Source organism: Dermacentor albipictus, chromosome 1 (genome assembly GCF_038994185.2).
Source record: "Dermacentor albipictus isolate Rhodes 1998 colony chromosome 1, USDA_Dalb.pri_finalv2, whole genome shotgun sequence".
Classification (NCBI taxonomy): Eukaryota; Metazoa; Arthropoda; class Arachnida; order Ixodida; family Ixodidae; genus Dermacentor; species Dermacentor albipictus.
The window spans coordinates 390,076,978-390,094,600 of record NC_091821.1 but is presented as its reverse complement, the minus strand read 5'-3'; the positions used below and the strand labels follow the sequence as shown (position 1 = coordinate 390,094,600).

The window sequence follows — 17,623 nt, the reverse complement described above, 5'->3', positions numbered from 1 at the left end:
GAGCTTGGGTGTCGTTTCACTGCTACAGAGGGTAGACGCCGGCTTTTTTCGCTCAATGGGCCATTTGACACTTTCGCATCATACCTAGACTAATTTAGCCAGCCGAACCGTTGCCGTCGGCATGGCCGCGAGGTTCCGTATAAAGTCCAAGGGCGATAATATCGTCACCGCACGCCGTGTGTTGTATGTCCGAGTGAAAGCGTGTGAAGGTGAGCTGGCAAATGCGGCTCAATCTCGCGCACGCAAGAGATGAAATTGGCGAGGAAGCGCGCTGCCTTCCGCTGCACGCAAGAATCCTGGTGGAGGATAGGGAGGGGGGGGGGGGGGCGTTCTACTCTGGGCGGCCCTGGTGGCCGCGCCCGTCCGCCCGGGCCGCTGTATCTCGAAAGCCATATGCGACGAGGACAGAGTCCGCGGCGCTTCTCGCGCCTTAATTCGCGTTGATGCGAGACGCAGCACGAATGTTAATTCGCTCGCTGCTGCTGCCACGCTTCCTAATCTCCAGCGTTTTGACAACGAGTTATCACGGTCATCGAGTGAAATGTGTTCATGTTTCTTTGTGCGCGCGGGACACCATGGTTGTTAATTTAGTTAGTATGCCTATGTTTAGAAGTGTACACGGCCGATAAAACTACTATCTTTACTTCGTAAAGCCAGCTGCCCACTAATTTTGCATCTCAATCGATCCGTTGCCTTTCGTGCGAAACTGCGACGTTATTTTAATGCGTTAGCAACAGGAATGTCAAGGTGGAAAAAAGTATACGTGTGTAAAGTGTGTAGCCAGTGACGTGGTATAAGTAGAAAGCTGATGGCAGAGCTGATAAGAACTTTCATGTTTATGCGTGTGATATATATAGTGCTGCTAATGATGAATCTGCTCAGGGCCACTGTCAGTTGCACTTCGCTCCTCGAATAGGCAAGAGATGTGTCGAGTGAACTCATTAACAACAGTTTGCAATATGGTGAACGCTGTTTAAATTGCGGATTTGGTAAGTAAAAGAGCTGCGACGTAATACTAATGCATTTCTCTCACATTTATCCGTAATTTTTTTTACGGAAGCCGATCTTAGAGGCAGGTCGATCCTAATAATGCTTTCGCATTACTGTCGCTTTGTGCAGCTTCTTTCTCATAGAGTCTCCTACAATAATTAAATCTGGCGTTGCACTCGTTCAGCGACCATGGGAATGATGGGCAGTATATGGGTTTGTCTTTTCTTCGTGCTTGTGGATTCATACGTTCTTATGGTTTTCTTTAGTATGCTTTATCTGCCTTCGTTGTCCTAAATTTTACAGCACTCTATACTCTGCGAACATGCACAATCGCTACTAATTGCAGCGGTTCAGCCTCTCGAGGTCTCCAAATCGAAACGCCCCAAGCCTCTGCACCAGCTGGCTTGCCCGCGAGAAATATATAAGGGCGTCCTACGCTGGTGGATGCATGCTTCCGTGGCAAAATGCTAGAGGTCCTGCGTTCAAACCCTTTCGACGGAAAACTGTAAATATCTTTACTTAATTATGCGATACATAACACTTTGTTCAAAATGACGGGTTTTCAAAGTCACGAAGCCGCTTGAAGCCAGAAGGACGAAATTTGGGCAAATCAGTGTACTACCCATCATTCCTATGCTTGCTCAACCACCCCGCTTGCAGCTCCTCTATACAATAGCGCCAGAGTTTTCTCTATAAGTCATAGTATGAACCTCTGCGTTCTTTGCCTCTACTTTAAGGTATGGCGTCGGTGCCTCGCTGGAAAATATTTGCGAGCAACATATTGGCCGCCGCTAATACTACCTATGAACGCTCATATCGTGCAAGATCGTACTAGATTACTTCAGCCACGTAATGGGAAGCAGAGAAATGCCGAGTGGTCGAATAGCTTCGAAGGTTATGTCAAGGTACCATGGTGGATGTTGCATCATACATAAGTTAAACCGTCCTCGAATGCTCTTGATTTAGAATGCTGCTCATCAATAATCACGTCTGTCATAGGGGTAGACTACGCATGCGACCTAACCGACTACTTTTGGTCTTTCGACGGCGTGTTGTGAATTGTCCCACGATGCTTTCCACGCGCAAACGTCAACAAGCTGTCTTACATAATGCATCTCACATAATGCAGATTGCACCAAAGATGAGCTAGAAACGCGTTTGTGATGGACTCCCTTACATGGGGATTAGGGTTGGGCAGTGGTTGAGATTTTCATGGTGTGTCGTCCACGAAACGCTGGCGCGGGGATCAGCGTCCGGAATGCGCTATAAATTGTGGTTGTTATCACTCCGCACTTAATTGCTCTCCGTAGTTACACTGTGTCAAATTTTCAAATGAACCGTAAGGCCAGCAACACGTGCCGCTTGAAGACAAAGTGCCATTCAACACTGCACAAAACTGTATGAGGTGGATACATACACATTGAACGCGGCATACAACTGCCTCAAACCAATTTTCTTTTTTCTGAACAGGCTTGCGTTAAAGCATCCGCGGGTCTTGCAGAACAATTGCAGAATCAAGCTTCACGACTGGAATCGTCCTAAAGATTTGATTGATGATTTAGTACTGTCCACAGTGCTTGTGTGACGCGACACCAAACGCGCATGCTTTGGACTCCCTGAACTTTCTAACTTCCGTTGATAATACTTTGTGGAGTTTGTCAGCAAGAGAAATATCTAGCGTAGCGCTGTAGTTTGCCATCGCCGTTATAGCCTAGCCATCCAAAAACTTGGTGCACATTCACGGCGCGCTGTGCCTGCAGCAGGCATGGGTGGCGCTGATTAGCCGCCAGCAAGTGCAAAACTGGCATAGGGCTACATCTTGTCAAGCTATGATAAATTTATGAAATGTGCGAGTGGCTGCAGTTGCGGACAGCGCAGTAACTCTTGATTAGTAAGCCGTGCCCGCCATCACGTGGCAATGTTACCTCCTTTTTGAGGCCGCACTTTTAATGAGACACATTCTTCATACAGTGTCGCCGCTGTGTATCGGGTGTGTGGGCGAGGTATTCACTGCTTTGGTGGGCCAAACCCGGTGATTGTACAGCCAATCTGGGCGTTCTCGTGGGCAGTTGCTTGTGATAGTGCAGTTTGAAATTACGTGCCACTGGGACAACTGGGCATGCGCACTGGGCCCAGTGGGTGTGCACCACTGGCAATGTGCCCCTGGGGCCACTGGGCATGGGCCACAGGGTTTAAGCGCTTGAAATCTTATCAGTTATCAGTTATATAAGCATACAATCGTAAAGCAGTTATCGTATAGCATATAATCTATACATAATCGTTCGCTACACAACATTTGCATTATTCATACAACCGTTTTCTACAAATCATGAATTCTTCGCATGACGTAGACGGCAGATGCATTTGAATGTTCCAGGTAGTTTTGTCCTTGTCGGTATGATGGCATCAGAAGATGATTTAATGCTGCATTTCTGTACCGTTCTGCAATAAACTAAACTGAAACAATAAACACAAGATAAGCTTACGTTATACGTGGCATACACGCACCTGATTAAGTGGTATCCACAACTGAAACCATTTCAATGAATGAATTCTGTATTAAGCGCCAAAACAATGATTTGATTATGAGGCATGCCGTAGTGGCGGACTCCGGTATGACTTTGACTACCATGGCATCTTTAACGTGCCACCAAATCACCGGACACAGGCGTTTTCGCATTTCGCCCCTATCGAAATGCGAGCGCCGCGGCCGGGATTTGATTCCCATACCTCGTGTTTAGCAGCGCGACAGCATAGCCGGTAAGCCACCAAGGTGGGTCACGGCCATTATCGAGCATGGATCCATTGAAAGAGCGCCACGGAGGCTGTTTTGCTCTTTTACGTGTGGCTCGTTCCTTCTTGAATCTTTATTTAACACACAGTCTTGTTAGAAAAATTCTTACAGCTGATATACTGTCTCGCTCGAGAACTTCTTACAGTCGAATTTCAACGGTCTGTTAAGATTGTCATGTAGAAAGCAACAAAAAAAAAACCAAAACCCTAAGCATATGGTGTAGCACACGGTGGGTTCTAAGGCTGTACAAGTTTTCTTGAGGTTTAGTAAAGGTTTCATTAGCGGATCACTATAGAGATCAGGATGCCCAATGGGATTTGTAGGAAAAAACTAAACACTGCATCTGATGAGTTGTGTCGTTCTTATTGTAATGTCTTCGTGTTTCTCTCTGCCTTATATTACATGCTCAGGCCGTGGAGCAAGGGTTCTTCTACGAAAGTCCCCGTGCCCCAATCACGGTGGGCGCGATGAAGATGACTGGGCGATTTAGAGTGTTCGATGCCAGCAAGAACTTCGGCGCCATGGTGATTGAAGTACCCTACGCAGGTCCAAAAGGCACCTTCAGTTTGCACACGAAGGTGGGGCTTGAAGGGATGTTATCGATGCGATGAGTCTGAAAAGGGCTGTAGCTAGTATTACTCTCCGCAATGCAGCTAAATTATGTGCCGCCAGAGAGTGGCTGGTGAACATTTTGTTGAACGCGTTAACCACAAAAGCAGCACTCGTGCCTGTCTTAGGCGACCATGTGCTTCTGGCATCTCAAGTGTCCACTTGACTATACTTTGCCCGGGTACAAAGATGTCAACATGATTAACTCACTGCTACAAGAAAATGTTTCTGCCATAAGGGCAGTGGTAATGTGAAATCTTATTCTGGTTGTTGCAGTAGTTTGCAAAAGTAGCCGGTCGAGCAGCATTAGCGATATCGAACATTTCACCTGTCAGACAGAACAGATCAAAACCCAGCAGCAAAAAGAGCCACGCCCTGAAGTTAACATGTGCCGTCACAAATGTCTCAGTTTGTTCACCTTTGTCGCAGCCTCTCTAATCCTAAAACAAGACTTGGCAATGTTTCAGGATCGTTACGATTTCCGTAGACTCATGCGCGAATGAAAGAAAAAATATTATAGCTCTCCCTTAGTCGAGAGTAGATGTAAGAATGAAATGGCAACCGGCAATGCAGATTGGTTGAAGATGTTACTAGCTACAATGTTAAATAGGTCTAGTGCATATTCGCAACTGCACAAACCACCACACCATACCGCACCACACCATATTGTGCACTGCTCCATATGAACGCTGTTCACCTAAAGGAAGAAAACCTGGCGAAGGCCGCCAGACAGGCAGCGAAAGACGCCAGGGATACGGAGCGCAATGCCCAGCTATAAGTATGAAATGAATTTTTATGTGCCAAAACCACGATTTGATTATGAGACAGGCCGTAGTTGGGGACTCCGGATTAATTTTGACCGCTAGGGAATATTTAACGCGCCCGCAATGCACGGGACATGGGTGGTTTAGCATTCCGCCTCCATCAAAATGCTGCCGCCGCGGCCGGGATTTGATACCGTGACCTCCTACTTAGCAGCTCAACACCATAACCGCTAAGCCACCGTGGTGAGTAGAATCGCCTGAAGGAGGCGCCAATCAGCCTGGCGCCATCTCTCGAGGCGACGCAATACCCGCGCCGCTGAAGTCGCGGTCCGCTGGCGTTCAGTGATCAGCGCCAAAAGATGACAAGGAGGTGCCCTCTATCTGCCTTTTGGACGCCGCTATTGGAAATGATAAATAAGACTTCAGCGTACTAGAAGTTACAGCTTGAGTGATATTGTGAACAAGCATTAGGAAGAACTCGGAAGCAATATGTTTTGTAACTTGTTTGGCTAGTAACTAGCGTATGTAATGTAGTCCTGCACAAAGGGTTGGGAGCCAGAGACCACATGTTTTAATGTTTTGACTGGTTGCCCGGATCACATTTTGTTCTCGTAACTTGCCCGGATAACTGCTCTGGCTTTTGGTTCAAGCTTACTTGAAGGTTGTCTACAACGGGAGATAAAAGCGTTTCATGCTTTGAAAGAGGTTGGAAGGGAGAATTATGCCGTGCGATCACTGCAGCCTTCAAAAAGCAACCCCTTCTGACGCTGTTCTCACCTTGATTTAATTGGCTAAATGCGCGCATAATCCGTTGAATCCTTTGAGGAACATGTAGAATATGGCTTGGCTCGTGGCAAGTTTAAGTACCTTTGGCCACCACCGCTTTCTCCATCTTACATCTCTTGATTTCTGCTCGCAGCATTTAATGCCTTTAGTTCCCAGCCTGAATAACTCAGAATACGAGTGGTTACTTTCAGCTGCTTCAAATTAAAAAAAAATAGCATGTGGTAGATAGCACACTTTTATTCCTTGAATTAAACTACTCAGTGAGGCGGGCATTACTTTTACGAGACATCGAAGTGCTTATTTAAATAAGAAGCACAATTGCACTACTTAACTTATTTATTACATTAAGACACATATTGTAATCTACGAATTGTAGTCGGTGAGTTCGCAAATTAAACGTATCCATTTGGAACAAATTCTAAGGATTACACCAGTTTCAAGACACTAATATTCAAAGTGTGCGACGAAATGCATTGGCGTTGCAGTTACTTTTGCGCTGTAATCCATAAAACAGCGTTTTCTTCAATGAGTGGAAGAACAGCGCATTTTACCCGCACGTTTGACGGTGCATAGCTCAATACCGATGCCTTCCCCAGAATTTGTTCTTAGTCAATATTCTTTGCAAACTTACTATCCACAATTAATAAATTACAATACATGATGTAAGTTAGTAAAAAGCCTAACTAGTGAAGTTTTGTTAATTAGCCCATTACGCACTTCAATGCTTATGCGAGTAATATCCAGCTCACTGTGTATTTTATTTCAAGGGTTAAAACTGCGCTACCTGGCACAGGTGATTCGTAAAAATTTGGTGCAGCTAAAAAAGAACACTTAGTTCGCCGTCTCAACGACAACACTCGATTCGGAACATCCGCACGCTTGCGCCCGCTCGTTGTAACCTCTGAGTGTTGCCAGGCAGAGAAGTGGAGGACGAACTCAGCGTGAACGGCAGCAGTCACACAGGTCACTTACACGATCGCTTGCCATCAGGTGCTTCGGTGCTTTTCCTATGATTGACCTTTATTTTTTGTCAATAATTTTCAAGACTGTCATGCGATGCTCCTTCAAGACCTTTTTTTTTTCGTTTTTACCATGCCCTTGTATGTCCGTCAAACAACTCGGTGGTCATAACGTACAACAATATGAGGGCACGGAAGCTATTCGAGACGACACTTGGCAGTGACATCAATACTATATAGTAATAAATACTGCATTAATAAATGCTATAGTAACAAGCTAAATGAGTGTAAATTCGATTTGAGAAAATCGTGGAACATAATAAATTCGCTAACAGGCAGACAAAACGTAACATAGATGAAAGCGTAAGCAATAATTTCCCCAGAAGACAAATGGATGAAATAGCAAAGGAATTTAATAACTGCTTGCAAATACTGTTAGGAATTTCAGAAAAATTCCCCTAGCGCTGTATATGACATAACAATCAAATCAAACGTCAACTATGCATATTTGAGTGAGGTAACTGACCTCAATGTTTGGGATGTAATGAGGTCATTTTCCATCACTAGAATGCCAGGATATGATGGGATTCGATTTCGTGAGATAGTCTTCAACTTTGCTTGTTTGAAGAGTGTGCTGCTATATATTTACTCAGAAGTATTTAGAACGGGTAAGATTCCCAACGCAATGAAAATAGCTTTAATTAGACCAATTTGCAAAAACGGTAAAAGGTAATAGAGCGAAAACTATAGACCTATAGCAATCTTGCCCGCATTGCAGTGTGTTCTAGAAAAGCTTATGCACAAGAAAATGGCTTCCTTTTGCGAAAAGTTTCATCGGTTGTCTAACTCACAGTATGGGTTTCGTTGCAAAATAAGCATAATCACGCTACTAGAAGATTTTGCGGACGTAGTTAACAGTGAACTAGATAAAAATAATATAGTAATTGGGCTTTCTTTAGATCTAGAAAAGCGTTCGACACGTTGGATCACGAAATACTTCTTGGAAATTTAGCTCAAATAGAATTCCGCGGGCCTTTCGTAAATTTTATTAAAGGCTACTTCGAAAATTTATATCAGGTCGTTCGAATTCAATACATAGACAACGAATTAAGACACAGAAAGCAATGATCCGTACTAGACTCGCTGCTTCTTAACCTGTATGTGAACGATTTAGCCCGTCTAGCACTGTGCGCAAATTTATACCAATTTGCGGATGATACTCCTTCAATATTACCCCATGAAAATTTTAATGAATGCATTATTTTGTTACAGGACGATATACGCAGAATAATGGCATGATTTGAGAACAACTACATATTTGTCAACAAAAAAAAACCCAGTTAATCTGCTTTCACAGCCCGTACAAAAACATGCAGCTAACTGAACATCTTTACTTGCGTAGTGAATGCTGCATTGGGTGCTCTTGCGAAAGTATGCAGTATGCCACAAAAAGAAAGTACTTTGTGTTATTTTCGATTAATATTTCTCATTTGTCCATCACATGCAACACGTAGCTAAAAGATTCTGATCAGATACTGATCAGATCAGTATGTGACGTTACGTTAAGAAAACTCACATATAAGGCTCTAGGTGAAACCACATTACGGTATGACATTACGATCTCCGGACTTGCTTCACCATATAGGCTAAACGTGTTAAATAGAATAATACAAAAAATAACGTATAGCATAGCATACGGAACGAACAGCAACTCCATCAACCACAGTGAGCTGATGGTAGAACATCGTATATTTGATGTTAAACAACTTTTTCTCTCGGTGGTATTTACGACGCATTATTTTGATGCATCCTTTAAAACAAATAACGTAAAAACTCATTATCTGCGCAAGACTGAGACATTCGTTCGGCCTAAAGCATTCACGAACTATGGTAAGAGAACGAGATCATTTTATGCACCGTTCTACTTTAATAAAATACAAGTTCCCAAAGTATCGTCATTCAGGAAAATAAAAGATTTTGTACGTTGCACGGTTCTGACAAGTGGCTGCGAATAACAGAAAAAAAACCATGTGACATGACTTTTTCGATAATCTTTCGCCAACAATTCAAGTCAGACAAGAGTATTATGTTTCTTTGTATGTGTACTGTGTTATGTTTTATTTCTAATAGTGATTGGTAACTGCTACCCTTTCAAAATATTTACAACTGTATATGATGAAATAGAGGGCTGTGCTGTACATATATGTTGCTGCTGTAATGTGTCTTTGCTTAAACTGTTGCTCGTGCAGGAACAAATACTAGAAATTAGCCGAGCGCTGGAGGAAAATGGAGAGGGAATGGAAGGGAGGAAGGAGGAAAATTGTCTACTTGTATTATGCCTTGTTGAAGGCAAATACACAGTGGTCCACACAAAAGCATCGATGCTTTCGCGGACTACAGGTTACTGCTTGTGGCACATATAAAGAATTTAATTTTGCTATAGCACTTTTGATTTTTTTTCTCTCTCTTCCTATTGTTTCCTCTGTTCTTAGAGCACAGGACTGTGTCATTCGGGCCAGAGCATTGCCCAGTCCCGCTCAAAAGCATCATTGTTTTTCCAGGCTGACAAAATATTTGATTGTATGTTTTGTTCTAATAAAGAAAGAAAGAAAGAAGAAAGAAAGAAAGAACATACAGGCTGCCCGAACGTTACGCAGGACAAAGATCCCAAGGTTGCCTTGGTCCTCTTTATTCCCGCGGATATGGACGGCCTGGATAAGCTGGAACGTGCACTCAACGTGGCGAATGCCAGCGAAATATTGCGCCAGCTCCGTGAAGTGGACAACGTCGAGCTCACTCTGCCACTGTTCCGAACCAAGCAGGTCAGGATCATGATAACTGAGAGCTGCAGCTATAGCCATCCCATATTTGCCACGGCCGGCCTGCTAGTCGAACATACACTCGTGCTCCACACAGGCCGTGTTTGAAGCATGCGCACCACGGATCCTGTTCCCGTTTTGGGAATGGAAAAAGTTTTGTTTCCATACTCCACACGTTTCGTTATAATCTGAATTAGAATTAGCATGGCTTCACGATGCAGGCGACACGATGATACTTGTCACACTGATTAAAAAAAGTCGTTTGTCACACCTCAGAACTTCACCTAAGCTTTTTATGAAGCTGTGGAAGTGAAAACGATGTCACGTGACAAGTTGCAATTTTTATTGCCCTAAGATAACGCCAATTAGCTGATTGTGTTTATGAAATAACGTGGAATCTTTTACTTTAGGCACCTTGCGCAGTGTGTTACATGTGTGTATAATGTTTGAAAGTTATGGTAGGGGACGAGCGAGGGTGACATGTTTGACGTGAGCGAGGGTGACGTGGGTGACGTGACGTAATGCCAAAAGAAAAACCAAGGAGTGAAGGTAAGGGTGTAGCAGACTGTCAAGTCAGGAGGACATTTAAATTGAGGTTAAGAAACCAGAAAAGAAGGTAGTTGCCTGCCTCTTGTTATGATATGAAATATGCGGCAATTCGTTCTTGTCTGAAATTTTTATTTGAGAGTCATCTGGCTCTATAGCATATGTTATCTTCAGTTTCTCATAAGATGGTTCTAGAAAGGTTGGCCTTGTTTTTCCAGGGAAATACATGCTGTGGCTTTCACAATAAGGCGCTCCATTTACTTACTGCTTTAAAAGTGCTGCCGCAAGTATTTCGCTGATTTAATCAATGATTCTCGTGAATATCACTCCAGTGTTTCTGGTCATTCAAATGCCATAGCTAAGCTAACTTATACACTGACAGACACGTTTAAATTCAAAACCGTTACTCGAATGTATTAACGAAAGCTTCTTAAATGTCATCAGAGTTTGCCACAGGAAACTGTAGTAGGTACATCTGCAACCCAGTACTTTCGAGATGACATTGAAAGTGGCGGATTATAATATATTAGTTGCGGAATGAATTAATGAATGTTTACTTGGCCACGCGCTATCGCTTGTTTGTTTTGATGAACGTTTTTGAGGAATAGTGAAGAGAGCTAGGGAGATATCTAGTTGTCTGTCTGTGCTGTCCTGTCTTGTCTACTCGGCATAGTCTAGGACGTCGTTAACGTCTGAGGCGTATATATGAGTTCTCTTCCCAGTTATGATTCCCTTTTCACATGTGGCGACATTCACTGTCTAATACAGTGGCTTGCAAAACTCATCACCGTGTCTCGACTCTGCTGAGTGTAGGGTAGCGCCACTGCATTGATTGTTATAGCAAGTGCACTTTGTTGAGGTTCCTTGGTGACATCTGTGATTAGAAGTTTATCGGAAAACATTCCTACACTCCAGCGCCTTCAAGGAGACGATGAAGTCGCCTTCTAATACCTTCATCATCCTCCTCATCCTTCAGCTCCACTTGGACTGCATTTCTGCGCCATGCTAGGGCTCCTCGGGTCGAGAAAGAATAACGAAAGAAGAAAACGAGCTTTCTCGTTTCTGGCTTCATTGGACGCCTATGCGTTTGCCTAGCCTTCGATCGACAGGCCTCCTTCATCTACAGGAATTCACTTCGTTCCCTAAAGCCTGATCAGGAAATTATAGCTGGGAATCCCCGATTAATGTTTTTTAGGCACAGTGGATAATTAAGTGGGTTAATGAACCTCGCCGGCAAAATAAAGGAGAAGTGCCGACTCGAGGGACGTTTCTAGGCCAAATACAGCCTGGACAGTGGCCAGGAGCTTTATGAATACGACCGCAAGTAACTAGTTGTGTCCTGTCGAAACACAGGTCATCGACTTGAAGCAGACACTTACCTCGCTCGGCTTCGGAGCGTGGCACACGGACCAACTGCAATCTCTGAACCCGAGTAAGCCGGGCCCTCCCGCCGTAAGCGCTGCTATACACGCGGCCGCTTTCCGCGTCTGCACCAAAGGCGCCGCTCCTCAGAAGACCGAGTCGAAGAGGAAGGCGACACGCCGCTTCTCCGTGGACCGGCCTTTCTTGTTCATGGTGACGTGCAGAGACCCGGACGCGGTGCTCCTGCTGGGTTCGGTCAAGCACATCAATTGGTAGATGGAAACTGCACGCGCGGTACTCGCTCCAATGTGAAGGTAGAAATTAAAGGCGTTTGCTCGTACATCTCGTGCAAGGGATGATGTGGTTAAGCAGTGATGAACAGGTTACAAAGGCTTCGTCTATAGCTAGAGATGAAGTTAGAAGGGCCTTGCAGGGCATGTACCGGGAAAACACGGCCGTAGAGGTGGAATCACGCTCGATATAATCAAAGATGGTGGAAATATTATAATTGAAAAACTTGCGGCCCTTTATACGCAATGCCTCTCGACTTCAAGCGTACAGGAAAGCTGGAAGAATTTGGATGGTGTTAGGAAGATTTCGGTGGTACAAAAACTGGTTAACGTGTCATGTGGAAAGGATAAAAATAATGTTTGAAGAACTTAAGAAAAATGTCTTGAAACAACTACAAATTTCTCTATGCCTGAACAGACATCCCTGTGGTAGTTCCCTATAGAGGAGGCTCCTAGAGAAAGAATATCTAAAATAAAGAAATTTAAACCAAGCTGCGTGAAGTTGAATGTTTTCCCTTATAGCAGAGAAACGGTGGCAGAATAAGAAAAAAATGATCGGTGGTTTCATCTACTGCACAGAATGGGCACAGAGGGAAGGATACCAGATCAGCCCTGTGACGATAAAAGTTTAATAATGGTGTTCGACAGTGTAACGGGGTAAAAATTACTTCAGTTTTTCTGGTGTGAAATGAATTTTTGTGCCAAGGAAATAGGAGGTGTCGATATTTTGAAAAATTTGCTATCGCTGGATTCAAAAAGTGTAGAGCAATTACATATCTCCTGTATCTAGTAGAAGTTGTGTAAGCTGATGCCGGAAGTAATGATAGTACAGGGCCATTGAGGGCCGCTCTTGCGAGACTGTCAGCCATCTCGTTCATGTGTAATCCCCAATGGCCAGACACCCAAAGTAATCTAATTAAATTTATGTGTTCAGGCACTCGAAGATTAAGTGTACGTAAAAGGCTAGCACTACTACTTGTGAGCGATGTACACAACGATAAAGGATCCGTTATTATCACTACCGTCGATATCGATGAATTTAGCTTACGTGAGGCTAATACTACAGCTAGAAATTCAGTCTGAAATACGGATAAGTAGTCCGGAATCCTAATTCAGAATGACCAGTCTAGAGCAGGAGCGAAGATGCCAATTCAAGATTTTCCTCCACACTGCGAGGTGCCTGTTGCGATGACTGTATTTATACGTAAACTCAATAAGTTATCTTGCAACAGTCAATTTAATATATTTCGAGAGAGAAATTTCGCATGTTTAGGGTAAATGTCATCATAGATTATTTTGAGACTCTTTCACACATTACAAATAGGGGACACTTCCCAAATACGTACATTTAACAGGTTAATAAATGTTTGTACAAAGACCACCTGTGGTGTATGAAACCGGGGCCAGTGCACTCCAAAAATGATGCAGGCTGGAGAATGAATATGTTCTCCAATCTTATAATAGGGAATCCGTACATATTTTAGAATGTCCGCACCGTCAGCAACCGACATCTGCATAATATTGAGGGCAACCTGACTTCTTGATGTAATACATTACTAGCCACAAATTTCGGTAATCCGCAGCACAATCGCATGGCTTCCCGCTCAATCAGAACTAGGGGACGTAGTTTATAAGCTGGCGCACCAGAAAAGAGCACACATGCAAATTCTAAAATGGGCCGCACGTACATATTATAAATCATTAGTAGTGGGTCTCTCCGCGTCCCCGACCAACTGTTGCGTAGCTTACGTCGCATGCCAACTGCTCTCATTCCTTTTTTTAACTATGTGGTCAATACGGCCAAGCCAACTGATGGAGCCGTCATAGACTACACCTGAGTACTTCACCGACTCCCCTTGAGGTATAGTCTCGAGACGGTAGGATAGCGATACATGGTTACGGGATTATTATGGGGGAAAACCAATATCAACCATTTCCTCACGTTAAGTTAAAGGCGAATCTTCTTTACCCAGCTTTCTATGGCGCAGAGATAGTTCTGTAGTGGATAATGTAGGGCGTGAATATCGCTGTCTGATACATAGAGAGCAATGTCGTTTTCTTATACATACAGATGTTTGTACATCTGCATGCCGAGGAATGGAACTCATCAGAACGTTAAATAATAATTGAGAAATGACAGCGCCTTGAGGAACACCTCGTGATTGATTATGTGTGCTCGAAGAAAAGCCTCTTAGAGAGCAGTAGAATTTCAAATTCCACTGCTCTTCAAAGTTTATAAGGTAACTTGGAAACTCTAGATTTAGTAATAAATCCAATGAAATTACATACTCTACACTGTTGTAGGCTTTGGAGATGTCTAGTGTCACAATAGCACCTATCTGTCTTTGGTGCCGTGCCAATATTATTCTACTCTCTAAGTCCAAGTGAGCATGCCAAATTGAACATGATGGTCGGAATCCAATTTGACAGGGATTAAGCAAGTCTTTGTTGTCTACAAATTTTAGCATACGGGCATATAGTATTGTTTCAATTAATTTCACCAAATTTGAGGTTAGCGTGATTGGTCTAATGTGATCTATTGTATATCCTTCCCTATGATTTTAAGAACTGTCATTATTTTAGCACTTTTCCATGCAGGCGGGATCTATGAAAATCTAAGTGAGTGATTCATAATAACTAAAAGGTCATCTGGAGCTTCCTTAAATAAAATTTTGATCATGACAGAGGTTAGCCCATCTGCTCCGGGAGCTGAATCTATTACTCGCTCCACGATTTCAGCCCATTCTAACATGGTAATTCCTATGAAATCATGTGATGTCCTTCGTAAGCTCGACCAATGTGGCAAAACTGAAGAAAATCTCATTTATAATCACTTCACTATTTTTTCTAGTGACTGTTTCATTTCATTACTACTTAAGTCTATGGAGTCTATATTAATTGGACGCGGAAAAACTTTTCTACTGCGGAGAAAACGAAAAAAAGCAATTTTTTTATTTTTTTTGTTAGATAGAACGTCAAAATGCTTGCAGTCGTATTCATCTTTGGCTTTTGAAACTGTACGCTTAAAGACGGCTTGAAACAATTTATAATCGCACCAATTTTTGGGACTCTGGTTATGTAATAATTTATTTCCAAGCGGCTTTACTCTTTCTATAATCACGAGCGCATTTTTCCGTCCACCAAGGGCTATATGAATGTATGTTGTTTAGACAAATCTCAAATCCAGACTTTCTGCGAAAACCTTCCAAAGCAGAACAGATAATCGTAGTTTTTTGCTTAGTGCACGCGTCAGACAGTGGTGAAAGAGTATTTCGCAAACATTTTGTAAAAATATTTCATTAATATAAGTGCGCACCTGATCGCTCATAAACGTTACAGGGCGTGCTACCTCAAAAATTACTGGAAGGTGATCACTGCTTGTTGCATACTCAACAGTCGACCATGAAGGTACGGAAACACTCGGGCCACGAAGTGTAAGATCTATTGCAGAGTAGGATCTACCCCGTATAAACGTAATAGATACTGAGTTTACACACGTTAACCATTTTCCATAGCCCAGTTCCATATTATGGTGCCGCACAAATCTGTTTTTAATCCCCATGATAAATGATGAGAGTTGAAGTCGCCTGACAGTGGGATGCCTTGTCCACAAGAACTACGAACCCTGTCCAGTATGCGTGTGTCCTGTGCGCCAAAAGAAAAATATGCATTTACTATGGTAAAGGGGCTACATCCAGGGAGATTCAGCTGTATCGCTAGGATTTCACACTCAGAAGTAGAAAGTTGAAATGAAATTTTAGCCTTATGGCGAATATGAGACGAAATAAATATAATTAATCCGCCACCTCTAATAGGACGGTCTAGACGAAATGAACTGTAAAATTTTATCTGAAAATGTTTTGCAGAATTTAACCAAGTTTCTTGTAAAAGAATTAAATCAGGGTTAAGTTGAGTAGTTAGACAAGTTAAATCTACTGAAGATGACTATAAAGAGTGACAGTTCCACTGAAGCACTTTCAGCGACACCATAGTTCAGAAAGTGCCACAGCCGAAACTGCCTTCTGTAGAATGCTTTCTTTCGGTATAGCACTGGGCTGACTTTTCGGAGCATTTGAGTGAGGACCGAAGGAAAAGTAATTGATTGGTGACATTGTTCTTTTATAAGCTCGAGTGTTTTGTTCCACATCTGTCATTTCCGAATCTGCGTTACCCAGATTATCATTGGCAGGCCGTATGGAAGAGGAAGTCGAAGGTTCAACGCCGTCATTAGAAGGATAGATATCTGAACGCATAAAACTGGCTTGTGGCATGGGATCAACTGTTTGGGTCATTGCAGGACTAAGACAGGTGGCTTGCATCAAATGAGATAAGTTACTAGAGATGGCCTGTGATATACATTCCCCAAGGCTCATTGCCAGCCGTTCCATAGCTTTTGTAACTGCCTTTTCTACAGCGGTCTCTATAGTTGCTGTTAGTGATACGTCCGAGGTAAGAGTTTGCCTTCCAGTAACACCCCCATAACCAAGCGCCCTTTCGTTCACGATACTTACCGCCTCCTTCCTGGAGCAACGTCGTCTGTCAATTATTTCTACCACCTGCAATTCGTGAGTCCTAACAGAGCAGTTAGAATAATTGGCTGGGTGACTTCCACCACAGAGGCAGCGTCGCTCATCTTGGGCACTACAATCACTTTTATCGTGCTCTTCCCCGCATTTGCAACAACGCTGACTAGACTTACATCCTGCATTACTGCCGCCGTATCGCCAGCAATTACGGCATTGTAGCGGACGCGATGCCAGAGGTTGAACTTTGAACACAAGGTGCCACACCTTTAATGGACAGGAATTTTCAGCGAATGTTGCAATCACCGCTTCTGTTCGTACCCTCTTATTGTCTACCACTCGATTGCAGCGATAAACAGCAATTACTCCAGTCCCAGACAATATATCTAATGTTTCTGATGGAGATAGATCAGCATCGACACCTCGGGCTATTCCATTGGTGCATGCGAGGTGAGCATGGATGAAGGCACTCACCGGCAGTTACGCGAACGATGAGCACCTCAGCCAATCCGCGAGACAGGTCTGGTCTAGTGATGTGCACACCATACCTCCGCCGCCGAAATGTCTCACTTCTGTGATGGTCTGGTATCCAGATGTGGCAGCACCGAGAGATTTCTGGATCGCCTGGAGGTTGGTCAACCGTATAGAGCTCCATCGGAAGGAACCAGAGCCACAAAGATGCGGCCCACGCCACTACGGTTAAACAGATCCAGGGGTAATTCGTCTGTCGGAATAGATGCTGTCCAAGGGGAAAAATCCCTGCCGGGGGAGTTTTTGGACAACGGCCTAGGATGAAGCAGGCGCAAGAATAATAGGAAGATCAACCAGTAAGCCTACAAAAGCCTAATACCACCCAAAACTTTGCCAAGAAATAAGAGTCGCAAGCAGGTCCGAGGAGCGTTCGAACGAAGGTCGACCGATACATCGCAGACCTTGTAGTTCTTGTAGCCTGTCACACGTGTGGCTCCTATCCACGACGGGGGATAGGCCAAAAAATGGGTGGATTATTCCAAATTAATATAGAGCATAAATTTTCTAATATCTATGGAATCAGAATTGAATAGCGTACAATTACCTGTGAAAATAAGATCAGGAAGGTAATAAGGAAAGAGTAATAATTAATTTAAAAGTAAAAAAAAATAATTGCGCAGGGCATTCGTTTAGATTCTGTAAGGATTGTT

General features: G+C 43.4%; 1 protein-coding gene across 5 annotated transcripts in view; it reads left to right on the top strand.

The window, feature by feature from the left end:
• LOC135914120 (ipis-1-like) overlaps positions 1-12,252 on the top strand; it is a 50,392-nt gene extending 38,140 nt beyond the window's left edge. For 2 of the 5 annotated variants that reach the window (XM_065446877.1, XM_065446881.1), the window contains exons 6-8: positions 4,195-4,362; positions 9,560-9,724; positions 11,621-12,252. In XM_065446877.1, the coding sequence (XP_065302949.1) occupies positions 4,195-4,362; positions 9,560-9,724; positions 11,621-11,905 (618 nt within the window). In that variant the 3' untranslated portion in view covers positions 11,906-12,252. The remainder of the gene's footprint in view (positions 1-4,194; positions 4,363-9,559; positions 9,725-11,620) is intronic. The other 3 variants (XM_065446897.1, XM_065446891.1, XM_065446885.1) reach the window with 2 other exon arrangements.
• The last annotated feature ends 5,371 nt before the right edge of the window (positions 12,253-17,623 follow it).